The sequence below is a fragment of the Eubalaena glacialis genome, chromosome 13 (assembly GCF_028564815.1).
Source record: "Eubalaena glacialis isolate mEubGla1 chromosome 13, mEubGla1.1.hap2.+ XY, whole genome shotgun sequence".
NCBI classification, from domain to species: domain Eukaryota; kingdom Metazoa; phylum Chordata; class Mammalia; order Artiodactyla; family Balaenidae; genus Eubalaena; species Eubalaena glacialis.
Window position 1 is genome coordinate 18,107,493 of NC_083728.1, and position 16,042 is coordinate 18,123,534.

At 42.0% G+C, this 16,042-nt stretch overlaps 2 protein-coding genes across 2 annotated transcripts in view; one reads left to right on the forward strand and one right to left on the reverse strand.

Annotated features, from left to right (window-relative positions):
* PTPRT (protein tyrosine phosphatase receptor type T) overlaps positions 1-16,042 on the forward strand; it is a 776,285-nt gene that overhangs the window by 316,496 nt on the left and 443,747 nt on the right. The gene's annotated exons all lie outside the window — the stretch shown is intronic.
* On the reverse strand, positions 1,220-2,652 carry LOC133102997 (hsc70-interacting protein-like). The gene is given in 3 exon segments (XM_061208190.1): positions 1,220-2,271; positions 2,273-2,506; positions 2,508-2,652. Coding segments are annotated over 3 exon segments (1,110 nt in total). The 5' UTR covers positions 2,622-2,652; the 3' UTR covers positions 1,220-1,509.

Consider the following 16,042-nt stretch of genomic DNA (forward strand, 5'->3'; position numbering starts at 1 on the left):
ATGTATGTGTGAGTATAGTAGTCGGAAAAATCCTTAGAATTGTTGGTCCCAAGGTGTTTGCAGATGTAATTTTCGTAGATTTGCCAAATTATCCTCTCCATAGAGATTGTATAACGTTGCCGTTTTTACAGAAAAATGTAAAAGCACTTTTTTTCTCTACGCTCTCACCAACAAAGTACATTATATATCCATTTTTAACTTCTCCAGTATCATATTTGAAAGTTGTATCTCGTAAAATATCATTTCATATGACTGGAATTGTAAATTAATTTGAGCATCTTTTCGGGTGTTTAAGAGTCATTTATAGTTTTCTTCCCTGGGAACTATTTCCTATGCCCTTTTTTCTGTTGGGTAGTTGTTCCTGATTTTATTGATTTGTAGTAGTTCTTTCTGTATTAGGAAAACTATGAGCTAAAATGTATTCCAGTTTAAAGTCTGTTAACTTTGCTTTATAGTGATTTTAGCCATGCAGATTATTTTTTTTTTATTTTTATATAGTACATTGTTATTAACCTTTCCTCTTATGGCTTCTAGATTTTGTGTCACACTTGCACCTTCCCCACTCCAAATTTATAAATAAACAAAAGTCTCTTCTATTACTTTTATACTTTCATCTTTTGCATTAAACATTTGACGCTTTGATCCATCTGAAGTTTACCTGCGTGTCAAGTGTGGATCCAGTTGCATTTTTCTTCCCCAAGTGGCCACCCAGCACTATTTACTAAATAATTTTCTCTGTTCACATTGATTTTTTTTTTTTTTCCCCCCTGTGTGGAAATGTGAAACATTTATTTTAGGTATCAAACAACAGAGCTAAGTAATCCAATTTTACTGCAGCAGTATAAAAATCATCCTTTCACCACAGTGTAAGATATAAATACATCTGCACAAGGGTACACATTCTATAAAATGTAGTAAGATTACTGCTGCCCTGCCAAGTACTTCCAGTCCCTACCCAGGTCCTACTGCAATACTGGTGGTCCCAACAGTTTCATGGAAGCAAATCATTAAAAATAATAATAATAAAGCAATTAAAAAGACAAATCAAAATGCCTCAGTGACCATATATCCAACTCAAACTTTATCTATTTAAATGTTACATTTGTCTCCCACTAATAAATCTTTATTTCACTCAAACTTGAACAATAAATCTTCCATACTGAAGTATCTTCCTTGCCTAACTAATTCAAAGGAAAAAAAACAAAATGATTAGTAAAGACAAATGTAGGGATTAACACACCCTTTTAATTTGTTTTAAATATTTTTAAGATTTAAAAATTGTTTAAAGTTTTAAATTTCTAGTAAGAAAACATTATCTGAATGAATACCCTAATGGCAAACCACTGTAAAATGTTTCAGCTGCATTTGGAGCAGAGGGGTAGGGATTATCTTCAAAGCACCCCAGCTTTCTTCATGAGAAGATCAGAGGTACACTGGTTTGTATTATTGCGACATCCATTAGGTGATGTAAGTTGCTTTTTCTTCAGCAGGGGCTTTGTCAGAAGGGCATTATGCTTGACCTCCAAATTTGGCCGACAATTTACTGATGAGATTCATAACCTTTGGGTTGCTCTGATATTTTGACATATTTGCCGGGTTCTGAGCCACATCCTGGAAGGCCACCATAACTTCTGGATCCTGCATGGCTGCAAGAACCTCTGGATCACTAAGAATTTCATTGAGCCCAGGCATTCCTGCCATTCCAGGCATGCCCCCTCCCATTCCAGGCATTCCTCCAGGAAAATTACCAGGCATTCCGCCAGGAAAGCCACCTGGAAAAGAGCCATACTGAGCTCCTGATTGTCGTCTGGCTTCTTCCTCCCTCTGGGCTCTCTCATGTTCTTCCTGAGCCTTCTTGACCCTTTCTATTCTTTCTTTGATCTCTCGCTCTTCACGTTTTCGCTCATACTTTCTCCGATGTTCAGCAATTTTCTGGGCCCTTGGTTGAACTTCTTTCAGCATTGCACTAGCATCTTCATCATAATCCAGCTTACAGGCAAGGGCAAGATCATGGGCAGCTTCTTCCCAATGGCCCAAAAGTCTGTGTGCTTTCCCTCGCCACTTGTATGGCTGAGCAGAATCAGGATTTATTTCAATAGCTCTGTCACAGTCTCGGATGGCAGCATTTGGCTTCTGTAATTTGATGAAGACACTCGCTCTCTTGGCATACAGAATGGCCAAACGAGGATTTAGCTTGATGGCATCTGTGAACAAGTCAATGGCTTTCTGTAGTTCACCATCATTTAGGGCATCAATGGCAGCCACTTTTTTTATCATTTGCCTGATCCATCATCTCCTCGGTTATCTCTACATTTTCATCTCCCATTTCTTGAGGGGCATCAGTGTCTGGTTCAATCACACCTTCATTGTCAATTTCTAGATCACTCTCCTCACTTGATGGTTCGTCTGTCTTTATGTTTTCCTCCGCCTTCTTACTATCTGTTTTTTCTTCCTTGGTATTTTCTTCCAATTTAGTTTTATGAGTAGCAGGTGGTATTTTACCCCCCCATGCTCTCCACCCACTCCCTCAGGAAGCGCATTTCCTCGGTGTGCAGAACGCTCGGGCCCTGCTTGCACATTTTCACGAAGGCTCGAAGCTCGCTCACTTTACGGGGGTCCATGGTCCAGAGGCGGCGGGAGGCAGCAGAAGGCGGCGGGAGGCAGCAGGAGGCGGCGGGCGCGGCGGAGGCTGCGGCCCGATACCAAGCCCGGGCGCTAGTGCAGCGTGACCGCCTGCATTGATTTTTATTTCACCTTTATTCTAAATCCATGGTGTATTTTTATCTGTTTCTGTATTTTTTATATATTCCTTTTGTCCACTAGTGTAGCAGAATCCTACGACTTTATTTACTGAAACTTAAAATGTGCTTTAATATCTTGGAGAGCTAAGCTACCCCTCCTTCCCCTCTTCACCACCACCATATGCTCTTTTCTTTTTCCCAGAGTTTTTCAATGTTGTTCATTTCTTATATGAAATGTAGCATCATCTTAGTGGCATTTTTATTGGGATTACATTAAATTTGAATTAACCTAGGGAGTGTTGGCACTGTATTGGGCAACTTTCTTTATATTTAAAATCTTTTATCCAAGGTGCTGGTGCCCATAGTCGAATTGTTCTTCAGTGTGTGTTAGGAGTGAGGGTAGCCTCCCCCCGCCCCGCTGCAGCAAGCACGTTGCACCTGTTGTGATTGTGTTAATCCTGTATTTCTAAATAGCAACTTTTATCGGTACGTGTGATTTTTTCCACTTTACCGTTATCTATTAACTTCTCGCTGAGGAAGAGGATTTAGCTCTCCCTGCTCCCCCACCTAACACACACACACACACAGCCTTCCCACCCACCTTCCCCATCCTTCCAATCAAATTACATACTAATTTTGGTTAGATCAACATTCAGTGTTTACAATATTTTGACCATGTAAATGCCATTCAGAACTGAGCCATGTAGTATATTATGATTATTTTCCCTTCCGTCACAACTATGATGTTTTCCCTGAAGCTAACGTTTGCCTTGTTTATGGTTTGTTTGCTTCATTTTTATGTTTTTATTACTGATTCAGCCCAAACTCTCTGCCAGTTATCTAAAGCTCTTCTCAAGATATTCAGTTGCTTGTTTGTTTTTTTTTTTTTTAAATTTCATCCTCCTACAGAAAGCTCTCCCAGAGCCTCTGGCCTGTTCTCTTCTGCTGTTTTACTCTCTCCACTTGGTACACAGCTGCTGTCATCCTGGGATCTTCCTTTACCATCAACCCAGGGGTTCTCCGTGCTTCACTACTGTGTCGCTGCTCCCATGGCCTCTGACTCCTTTTTTTCTTGTTTTATTGCCTTGTCTTGGAGGGATCCTTCCTTCAGTAGCTTCCTAAGGAAGTGTGTCCAGGAGGTCAATATGTGAAGTCCTTACATAGTCAACCCTTAACTAAATGAGTGATTTGACTGGAAATAATTTCCTTCCAATGGAAGGCATTGCTCCTTTGTATCCCAGCACCCAACATTGCTTTTGAGAAAACTAAAGCCATTCTGTTTCCTGATTATGACCTGCTCCCTGCCCAAATTTGTTGGATGTTATCAATCTCATAATTCTAAAAATTCACAACTGCATACCTTAACGTGGATCACTTTTTATCCATTGCGGTTGGACACAGGGTACGATATTTCATTATGGCAATATCTGCCCTTTACTTCGAGGAAGTTTTCTTAAACATCTTTGCTAATTATTCCTTCCCTTCATTTTTCTCACTTTCCTTTTCTGGAACTTTATCATTTGTTTGTTAGAACTGCTGGATTGCTGGCTACTCCTATTTTTGTTATTTTCCAGCTCTTTGGCTTTTTCGGTTCTGCTTTTCAAGAGATTTCCTCAGCTTCCTCTTCTAACCTTTCTACTGAATTTTAATACATACCACCATATTTTTAATTTCCAAGGGCTCTTTCTTGTTTCTAGAATGTTCCTTTTATCCTGACATTTTGTTCACAGTTTTATAATATGTTCTCTTATCTCTCTGGGGATGTTAATAATAGTTTTGTTTTGTTTTTTAATTTGTCTTCACCCCCTGCATAGTCCATTTCCTCCAAATTGCTTTGTTCTGCTTGTTTTTTCTTTATAGTTTTGCGTTTATTGTATATAAATCATGATTCCCCAAAGCAGTTAGACCATGGGGGTTTTCTTAGTTTTTTAAAATTTTTATTGAAATATAGTTGATTTACAATGTTGTGTTAGTTTTAGGTGTACAGTAAAGTGATTCAGTTATACATACATATACCTATACTGATACATATATACATATATTCTTTTTTACATTCTCTTCCATTATAGGTTATTACAAGATATCGAGTATAGTTCCCTGTGCTATGCAGTAGGTCCTTGTTGGTTATCTAGTTTATATATAGTAGTGTGTATATTTTAATCCTAAACTCCTAATTTATCCCTCTCCCCCTTTGATAACCATAAGTTTGTTTTCTATGTCTATGAGTCTGTTTCTGTTTTGTAAATAAGTTCATTTGTACCCTTTTTTAAGATTCCACATGTAAGCAGTGTCATATGATATTTGTCTTGATCTTATCTCTTGTGTATGATGCATTCTGCAGATATCTGAATCTGGCGAGAAATGTTGAGACTTAGACTAAGGCAAGTCTGGTAGGAAGGGAGTTGACTAGAGAGCAGTTAAAGAAATAGATATATTGAAGTTGATCACTGATTAAAGCAGGGGAAGATAAAGAAAGGGATGGTGATTCCTGGTTTTTGGATTCACCAAGATCAGAAACACACAATGGGAACAACAGTTTTAGTAGGAAACTGTTTAGTGTGGGAAATGCTGAGTTTGAGTTTTCTGTGGCATATGGCATTTTTTCACCTGGTAAAAATATAACCAATCCTGTGTGTGGTATTTTCACATAATTCCCTGGCAATGCAAAGTGCACATTCCCTAAATCCATACCCTTGAGTCCAGAACCGCAGTCAATGTGCGCCCAGCCCGAAGATGCGGAAGCAATCAGTCAGTAAATTCTGAGCCTTATGGAATGCCGCTCATTGTAATTAGGATGTGAGGATATAGCAGTGAAAACAGCCTAATATGTGACCCTGAGCTTCTATTGCCAATGGAAGACTGGTCCCATAGTGTTGGTAAAATAGAAGTTTGTACATATCACTGTGGACTACCAGAGGAGGAGAATTAGAGATAACTCCACAGGTTGGCGACTTCTGGATCTTTGTTGGAAAGTGAACGGTTTACCAAAAGGCCATGAAGATCCAGGAGGATAATGGAGTGGAAGTATGGAAGGGTTTAATGTGGTGGGGGAAGGGGTTGGGGTGTGGGGAGGAGGGCAGGAAGAGGTTCTATGCTGCGGGAGATGGGAACTAGAGGTGACAGATTTCTATCAGTGAAGTAGCCCAGATGAATAGTTAGCCATCTCTCTCTGTCTAACACACTACACGTTCCTCACGATTCATTAGAGGAGTAAATGAGAACATCAAGATGTCCCTGTGGAGGCCAGTTGTCTTACCCTCTCTGTACTGAGCAGTAATGTTCCCGATAATGGCACAGGTTAGTCCCCATGTGGCTTGATGTGTAATATTTTTGAGTGGCCAATTAATTCTGCTAATCACATTAGTGACAATTAGCAAGATGCTTCTCTGATTAGGGGGCTGTGGTGAAGAGGCTCTTACACACTTGCATTTGCTGAAAAATAAGTCCCCTCTCTGCAGAGCCTGTTAATTTCTGCTAACAGGGGACAGGAGATTTAGCCCAAAAGAACCCACCCTTTCACCCTCTCTCCAGCCACCGCTGACTCTTAAAAAAGGAGAGACAATATGATATTCAATGAATATTGCTCAGATTTCATGGAAGACTAGGAGAAGGAACCTTGATGCGTGCATGTCCTGTCGGGCACTTTGCAGCATTTCACCGGGAAGGCAGTGGAGCACGGGGACCTCACGTTAGACATCGAGCTTGAAATGTTGCTGCATTGAACCTTGGCTCTAGAATTTACTAGCTGTAGAACCTCAAGCAATTTTTCTTTGTTTTGTGTTGTGTTTTCTGGTTTGTTTGTTTTTTTTTTTTCATCTCTGTGCCTCACTTTCCTCATCTGTAAAATGAGGATTGTAACAGCACCCACTTCATAGGGATATTGTGAAAATTAAATGTCAAAGCGTTTAAATGTTAGAATGATGCCTGGCACATAGTGAATGCTCAGTCACCATTTTCATTATTCAGGAATCTATTGGGAGAATCAGAATCAGCGGGCCACAGTAGTGGTGGACTTTATAGGTGATGAGCTAGACCCAAATCTAGTTGTTTCGTTGTGCTCCCTACTTCGTTTCAGACATCAGTAAAGAATAAGCCATCATCTGTGAAGTCCAGGCACGGCACCCTGCGTAGTAAAGGTGTGTGGCTCTGTCTGCTTCCCTCTCTGGACTGTGATGCAGTGAAATCAGGAAGCGCATCTGTCCTGTCCCCTGATGCACCCCCAGTGCCTCGCTTGGTGCCCGGGCTATGGGCAGTGCTCACACTTGTCGGATGAATGAAGAGATGGAAAGAGAACCGAACTTGGAAGCACACAGGCAGTTTTCAGTCCTGAATTTGTTCCTGATGAACGGGGCAGGTTGGCTAAGCTGAGCCTTACTTTCATTGTCAGCATAGTGAAGATGATTATTCCCGTTTCAGTTAAACAAAAAAAAAAGGGTGGCATGTAAAAGTGTGCTAATTAGAGTAGATACACATAAGCTTATTTATTAACTGATTTATTTTATTTTGAATGAAACTGAATACTCAGAGTTAGCACTTAATACATTATGATTATTACTACAATTATTATTATTATTTTACCCTTGTAAATACATAAATCATATGTGAATACAAATTCACCTTATGAAAAATTAGAACAGATTAGATAATACCAAGTCTACTTCGACCTGTGGCCCTCCCCCACTGCTTCATAGGTACCATACTTATCAATATAAAAGACTTCATCCAGTGCTTTTCATGCTTACATATGTATCTGTAAAACCTATTGTCATGTTTGAGTTTTTTTAACTTAAGATATTTGATTATATTCTAGAACTCACTTTTTTTTCCCATTTATCTCTGCTTCTTGGAGAATATTTCACATAAGGGATATACCGTAGTTATTTGGTCATTAGTCCATCAATAGACATTTTGGTTGGCTATACAGTTTTTTGTTTTTAAATTAATGAATTAATTTTATTTTTGGCTGCATTGGGTCTTCGCTGCTGTGCACAGGCTTTCTCTAGTTGTGGCAAGCGGGGGCTACTCTTCGTTGCGGTGCGTGGGCTTCTCATTGTGGTGGCTTGTCTTTGTTGCAGAGCACAGGCTCTAGGCACGCGGGCTCTAGAGCACAGGCTCAGTAGTTGTGGCGCACGGGCTTAGTTGCTCTGCGGCAAGTGGGATATTCCCGGACCAGGGCTCGAACCCATGTCCCCTGCATTGGCAGGCAGATTCTTAACCACTGCGCCACCAGGGAAGTCCGGCTATACAGTTTTGCCATTACCAAAATAAATTCTTTAATGACCCTCCCCTCACCTGCTTCTTGGGGCACAGGGCGTTTCCCTTGGGCAACTGTATAGAGGTAATGTTTTAGATTTTGTTAGGTCTTACCAAATTGCTCTCCTAGGTGGCTCTACCAATTGGTATGTTCATCAGTGGTGTAAAAGAGTATTCCTCCTGTCCTTCTCAACACTTGAACTTACAGGAATATTTTCATTTCTGCCAGTCTGTTAGCCCAAAAATGGGGTCACTTCTGCCCAGCTAATAGGGGGATTGAGCACCTCCTCATGTGTTTTGATAGATGCTCTGTGCCTGTCCTCATTTCATCTTGAGACAACCCAGTGAGTGAACTGTTACTATCTTCCTTTTGCTCCTGCATCACCAGAGGCCCATAAGAGTCTCAACAGCCTTATAGCCCACGAGGTTAATAATGGTAAAATGTCCACACACAGGAGCGCAATGTCTCCTAGCAGGTGTGCGGAGGCAGAGTAAAGAAGGGTTAGGAGCAGAAAGTAGAATGCAAATCATGGGTAAGAATACTGGAGCTGGATAGCCTTAGGTTCATACCTTGAGTTCCCACATTGCCAGCTGTCTGCCATTGGGTGAGTCATTTAATCTCTTGGGAAAATCAAGTTCTGACTTCTGTGAAATCAGAATAAGATTTATCTCATGGGATTGCTGCAAGGATTAAAGATAACATTTACGGCATAGGCAGCTTTTGGAGCATTAGCTGCTCTTTTGCTTTGAAAAAGAAAAATCTGCCTGGCCTGCGGGAAGCTGTTGCTTACGAAGTAGATGAATGTTGACATGCTTGCGTCCCTGCCCCCGCCAGAGCTCTCAGGCTTCTGCCTCGTGGGGCATTTGTTTTTGCCTTAAGCCCAGTCCAGGAAGTTGTTCTTCCCTCTGAGAGTTTGTGAGGAATAACCGGACTGGCCCATCTTAGTGAGTCCCCATAGCCTCCTATTGATAGACAAGGTAGGTATCTGTATGCCTAGTTTACAGACGGGGTCACTGAGGCTCAGGGTGATGACGTGACTTGTGACAGTCCCTGCTGTCTACGTGGGGCCCCTGATCTGCTCCAGCTACTCCTGGTCGCCTTGGAGTGGGCACTGGGCCTTCAGCTCCCAGCCCTTTTTGAATTAAGCCCACTTCAAAACTTACCCGGCCATGGGGACCCCAAAGAGGTGCCCTCAGTCTCTTCATGCAAGGCACCATCACTGCTGGGACCTTTCCCAGGCATTGTTACTAGTCTCATCAGCCCCTGACTCTCTCAGGTACCTTCCTCAGGCTGTGAGCCCTTTTCCTCCCCCAAAGCTTAGCACTTATGGTAGCTGCCAAAACAGCTGCATGTTTTTGAGTACTTACGATGTGCCACGGACTTTGTTGTGTGACTTTGGGGCAGGTTCATTAACCGTCCTTTTTCCTCTGTTTTCTCATCTGCACAGTGGGGATTGACAGCAGGGCTCGCCACACATGGGTAATGGGAAGATTCAGTGAGATGGTGTACATGAGGTATTCAGCACCAGGTGCATCGTGAGTGCTCAACAAGCACTAACCATGGTTGATATTACCCCTTCCATCCCCACATCGCCTTATGTTGTAGGCACAATAATTAGCCCCATTTCACAGAGGAAGCAATCGAGGCAGTGATCACATGGCAGCCAGTAAGTAGAGAAAAAGGCGTGTACACCAGGTACAGATGGTAAACAGCTGCGGAGTGAGGACAAGCACAGCTCTCGGCATCTAAGTCGCTGGTGATAAAGTTGACTAAGTGGCCAGTGTTGTTTGGGTGTGGTCTCCAGCACCACAGTTCTGCATCTTGTCCTTGATGTCCTTGTCATGCAAGATGCTGTCCTTGTGGAAATCCACGTGCATGTTCTGCTGGTATCTGTTTGCCAGGGACTCAGAAGAACTCTCAGGGCCAGACACGGGTGTGGTGAAAGCTCCCAAAGAGGGGGCAATAAAGGCAGCGACAGGCTCAAATAGTGTAAGATTCAAGCAAATAGAGCATGCCTGACTTTCTCCCTGATCCTCACCATTACTGGCCTGCAAGGAGGAAACGTAGGCTCCTGTCTACCCACCTTCTGTTTCCCAGGTGCGTGTAGCCCACCCTCTCCTGACCTGTTTCCCCGCTCAGGTGACCCTGCCTTCCCTCAGTGCTCTGTGTGCGTCTCTGTGGAAACTGCAGACATGGTCAGAGAGGGCAGCCAGCTAGTCAGAGCATTCACAGGGTTGGCAGCCTGGATGAGAAGACAGACAAGCTTCCAGCGTTTGTTCAGCAGGAGAAGGCAGCTGATGCTCATGGGACATCTCAGTGCCACGCCCCGTGCACCTTCACCAGTTCACCTGCACAACAGCCATCACCCTCAGTTTATAGAAGGGATCGAGGCTGAGAGATGCCACATGCCCACCCACGTGTAGGCAGGGAAGCTGGGACAGTGAAAGCAAACACATAGAGCATTCTCCATGACCCAGAGACTATTCAGGCACCTTAGACATATATGCAGTAAGGCATTTAATCCTCACAGCAACCTCTTGAGGTAGGTGCTATTATAATCACCCCCATTTTACAGATGAGGAAACTGAGGCACTAAGCAGTACCTTGCCCAAGGTGACCGAGCAGTAATGGTAGAGCCAGGATATCAACCAGAGTCTGTTCTCTTAACCATCACACTCACTTATAGATACAGGCAAGTGCACATCCAAAGCCAAACTCTCTGCCCTTCATGTCCCAGCCCCCAGCCTCTGCTGGTTCCAGGTAGATTGACTGACAGGCATCACGGTGCCATCACAGCTCCCTCTTCAGAAAGGAGAACAAGACCTTCGAGAGGGACACCCGCTGAGGGGCCCAGGGCTGAGAGCTGGCAGTACTCTCTTTTGATTGCCCAGTCCTGCACAGGAACACTGAGTTTGTGGAACAAGCCAGGCCGAATTCCTCTGCTTGATTTTCTGGAATCCAGTTAGGCTGGTGAATAGGCCAGTGACGTTTTCATCAGTTTCTCAGCCTTCCCTTGGAACTGAGCCTGATTTCCTTGGCCTCCCGTAACGCTGCTTGCTGTTTACTGAGCAAACCAGCTCCCAGAACCAGCTCCACTTAAGCAATGCAGCCGGGCAACGTGGTGGAGGGAAGATTACAGGTATTAGAGGCCATTTAGGATCATTTAGAATCGAGCTGTTTCTGAGTAGGCAATTAATCCAGTTGCATTAAAGGAGCTGCTGGAGCTCCCGCACCTCTCCCTGCGTTAAGAGGGGGATTTGGGATGCTTCTGTTAAATGACTTTCATAGCTAGCTCTAGGGCTTAATGGGACATCGTTTGGGGAGGTGTAGTTCTGGAGGCGTCTCCCCCTAGAGCTATAGGTCTGCTTTGGGAAGGAAGAGACATCTGTCTTGAAAGGTTGCGTTTGTTCCTGGTGCCCATGGCTGGCCAAGCTCAAGCACCTCCTGGGATCTCAGGACAGAAGTGCGGGGGCGGCAGGGGGTGTCTGGTCTCTGGTCTGGGGAGATAATTGGGGCCCAAAGCAGCAAATATACATCCTCAGGACCTTCTCCTTTATTTAAGATGGAACTGACCTCAGCTTTGTGATCTCTTTTATAGAAGGATATGAATGGATGTCGGAATGGCTAGAGTTCTTCTATTCACTGAAAGCCTACTATGTGCTGAGCACTTGTGCACCCATTATATCAGCCTTAAAACAATCCTATGAGGTAGGAACTACGTACATGGAAGCTGGGGCTCAAAGAACTTAAGGAGCTTGGGACTTGAACCCATGAGCCCATGGTGGCTAACCTCATACCCCGACATCCTCCATGTGGCCTCCCTCAGCCTTGATCCCTTCTATAAACTGAGGGCGATGGCTCCATTCCCATCCCTTGATGGTAACTGTTATCAACAGTAGGTCATCCTTACTCCCATCCTTCCCTCTGTGGTGTGGCCGTTCTTGGCTCACAGGCATCAGACAGCTCTTGAGACGTTGGCCGTCTTGGGGCACTCTCACCGGTGCCCCAAGACTGCCAACTGAGGCTTTTCACCCTTGGGATGCCCTTCCTTACCTTGGCCAAACAGATCCTTCGACTGACATTTTTTTGGGGGATTCTCTTCTTCTTTTGAATTCAGCAGTTATATTCTACAAGCCTTTACCGAGGACCTACAAAGTGCCATACACTGTGCTAGATACTGTCTAACTCCATCTTACAGGTGAGGAAACTGGATTGGGTTATGCACTGAAACTGGAGCAAGTAAATTTAGAATAAAAAAGGTCAGTTCTGTTTCACACAGAGGGTTATTAACTTATCTAAACTTCTTTCTACAAGACCTAGGCCTAGCAGGAAGCAAAAAAGGATTCAAAAAGAAAGTTGTGACAAACTGATGAGTGACAGGACCATAAATGGATAGTGGCCGGGTTTTATGAGAGGAAAAAAAAAAAAAGTAGGGCACAAAGCCGACAGGTGAGATGCACTTTCTAAGAGCAAGAGTCCAAATATTTAAAAAATAAGACTATCTCAGAAAAGTTTAGGATATATGGCCACAGTTCTGTAATGTTGAAGTGGAGACATCTAAGACTGTATAACCTTAAAATGCAATTGATTTTGTGTTCATTGTTTAGGCATTTAAAACTGTGTTCCTAGAGGAATAAGATAATAAACGTTTTAAATGACTTTTCAGGAAGTGCACATAATTGTAATAAGGGCTACTTGTAGCATTGGTCATCATGAGGGTGAAACTTGGAGTCATATGTAACATAGATATGATCCATCTGAGACCCAGAGCCAAGAAATCCAGGCCAAGGGCATCAGAAAATTCCCTCAGCTCCAGGCAAGTGAATTTGAGTGTAAGAGCTCTTGTCTTTGACACAAAACATTTCATCATTTATTTGTTCATTCATCTAACACATAATGGGTATCTACTATATGCAGGCACTGTGAGGGGTGTTGGGCATAGAGTCTTGAACATAAATAAAGACAACATGATGCTATTAGAATGTATCCAGTAGGGTTAGTTGGCTTATTTAAGGTCTATGAAGGCTACCCAAATAAATGAAATTTGGGCTGAGTTCTGAAGGGTGAGTAGGCATTAAAAGGCAAAATGCGAGAGAAATATTCTGTACAAGGATCTAAATATACAAAGGCTCGAAGCCTGGAAGAAGCGTGACACATTTCAGTAACAATAAGAAGGCCAGTTTGAGTAATGGTTCAAAATCAGAGGGCCAACAGAGCCAGATCATGGGCCTACTAGATGTTGTTAAGGATTTTGTCTCTAGCTTAAGAGTGGTGGTAAACTACTGAAGGATTTCAAGCAAGAGAGTGACATAGCTTTGCATTTTTAAACGTGCTATATATTCTATTAGCTAGAACTCGCAGTTCATTTTCCGTAGAAATAACTTAATAAATGGTAGTTCTGTGAAGCCAGAATAATGCTATTAGCACAATGTATCCAGCTAAACAACCTATTGAAAAGGTGGCCTTGGTTGCCAACTACCATTTATAACTTGGTTTCTATAAGAAAATGCATTCCAAAATCCAGACAACCTTATTACAAATGACATTTTGGGGGACAGCCTATAATCTACTTAGACTTGTGAAAAGCCTCTAACATTTTCCACATCAAAGGTTGTTAGGAAAGGTGAGTAACAGACTTCTGATTGTGAGATGGCAGAGTAAAGATCCTTCTGTCCCCTCTGCCCTCAGAAATTACCCCTCCATTAAAAAAAAAAAAAATTCAGAAGGAAAGGAAATGCAAGTGCTGTGGTAAAACTAAGTAGAATATATATGCTGAATAATAACTATGAGGACAGGCTGTAGTGTGCTGATCAAGGATGTGGTCAGATACTGGGAGAAGAGATCTGTGGCTGCAGACCTCAAACAGTGTCAGCAGGACGGCTTATGAGATTGGTGGTGTCCACTAAGGGGCAAAACCAATAATCTCTTTGCTGTCAATGCCAGGAATAGAGTACATAAGGGGTGGGATAATCCCTGGACACAGTTTGGCACCATAGAGAAGCAATGAAGGAATGACCACATAAAAAGCCAGGGTGGCACTGTGTTAGTGCATCAGGGTGGAAGAGACTGAACCTTGTGACCCTGACCTTTGCTGGGTAAAATAACTAGTGTACACACCCTACACTGCACCATAAGGGATTTTACTGTGAAACAGGGAGAATTCCTGCCAGCTTAGAACATGGCCCTGCCCCACTTCTAATAAAATCTTCTACAAATAGCTAATGCAAGTAAAACTCAACTCAAAGATTGGTAATAATACTTATTTAAAAAGGAACCAGTACAGGTTCTACACAAAGATAGTACAATAAAATTGAGGAAAGGAATGGGGAGAAGGCAAATAAACACACACACACACACAAACACAAACACTGCTAGAAGCTATTACCACAAATACAATGAAAATTGGGACCAAATATATCACCATTAATTTAAAAAGAAAATTAAGCAACTACCTCTTTATACCAAAACTCAACACAGAGGAAGATCAAGCAGGGGATAAAACATGATTGTGCTTATATAGCAAAATAAAACCATCACAGAAGTGAAGGAGCCGTATTTGAAGCATTAAAAAGGAGAATGAACAGTCCTAGAAATATTAAACAGCATGAATAGGAGTGGGGAAAATGAAATGGAAACCAACAAAACATTAAAAAGCATTAGGGAGAGAACAGTAATCATGGAAGACAAAGGAGATCCAATATGCACATGTTTGGTGACACCAAAGGAACAAAGTGAAGAAATATAATGGAAAAAAATTCAAAGATAAAAAAACAAGAATATGCTCCAGAAATTAAAGGAAACTTAAACCTAGAGAGTAAAAGATCACACTGTGTTCTAAGAAAACATCATCCAGAATATTCAAAACAAAGATATATCATAGTAAAATTGATGAATTTAAAATCTAAACAAAGAGTCATTTGTTGGTACAAGCAAACATGTCAAGTGGCCTTTAAAGGAAAAAGAAAAGGCTTTTCCATAGAAACAGTAAATGCTAAGTGACAGTAGGGTAATATCTTTAAATGTGTCAGAGAAATAGGTTGACCCTCAAAATCCGTATCCAGCCAAACTTCCATTCACATATAAATACAAGGGACTTGTATTTGGCTCTCTTTGATCTGACACACAGCAATTCCAGAGCACAGCCCCCATTAACATTTCTTGTTAAATTATTAGAAGATGAACTTCAACAGATAAGTGAATGCAGTGTTCTCTGCCTAGCCTTTTTGCTGTAATTTCTCCATTCAAAAAACCCACAACTCTTGAAATTAAAATTACAGAAATGGAAATGTGGAAATTACCCAACTGACTTCCACTATGGACAGTATTGAAAATAAGGTATTCCAAAAAGCTCCTCCTGTAGCACTTACCTATTTGTTGGAAAATCACAAGTGTACTTTTTAAGTGAATAAGTATGGTTGTGTAATTAAAGGAGATATTCAGGGACAAAAGTGAAAGAGAGCCAAGTAAAGAGTAGCAAGCAAATGTCAAACGCTGCCTGCGCAGGGGGACTTCCCAGTAAAAAGGACCTAGACTCTGAGTTTTTAACAGCCTTAAAGACAGTTAAAAGTAGGGCCCCAACCTCAATAAAGCTCACACACTAGGCATGGGTTACCCTCAGTGAACAGCTGAATAGAGGGGAAAAAAATATTTAAAGCATTTAAAGGAATAAAAGATGGCATAATGGCTCACGAAAGCACCAAATTTTGATGAGGCATATTATAAAAAGCCTCAAATATAATTTACATATGAAATTACAAACACAGTGGACATGTTATGGAGGAAATGAGACATACATGAGAAGAGAATTAATGACGTGGAAGATGGAAATTATTAAAGTACTCAAAATGTACTCAGAAAGACAAAAAAAAAAAAAAGGCAAACATGGAAGAGGAGAGAAGGGACATGAAATGAGGGTGAGAGAGTCTCACAGTTATGTTCTGTAAGTGGAGCCTGGGGGAAGAGGCAGTAGTCAAAGAGATATGGCTAAGGGCTAGAACCGATGTAAGACAACTCTCAGTTTCAAGATGCCCAGTTAATCCTAAGCTGG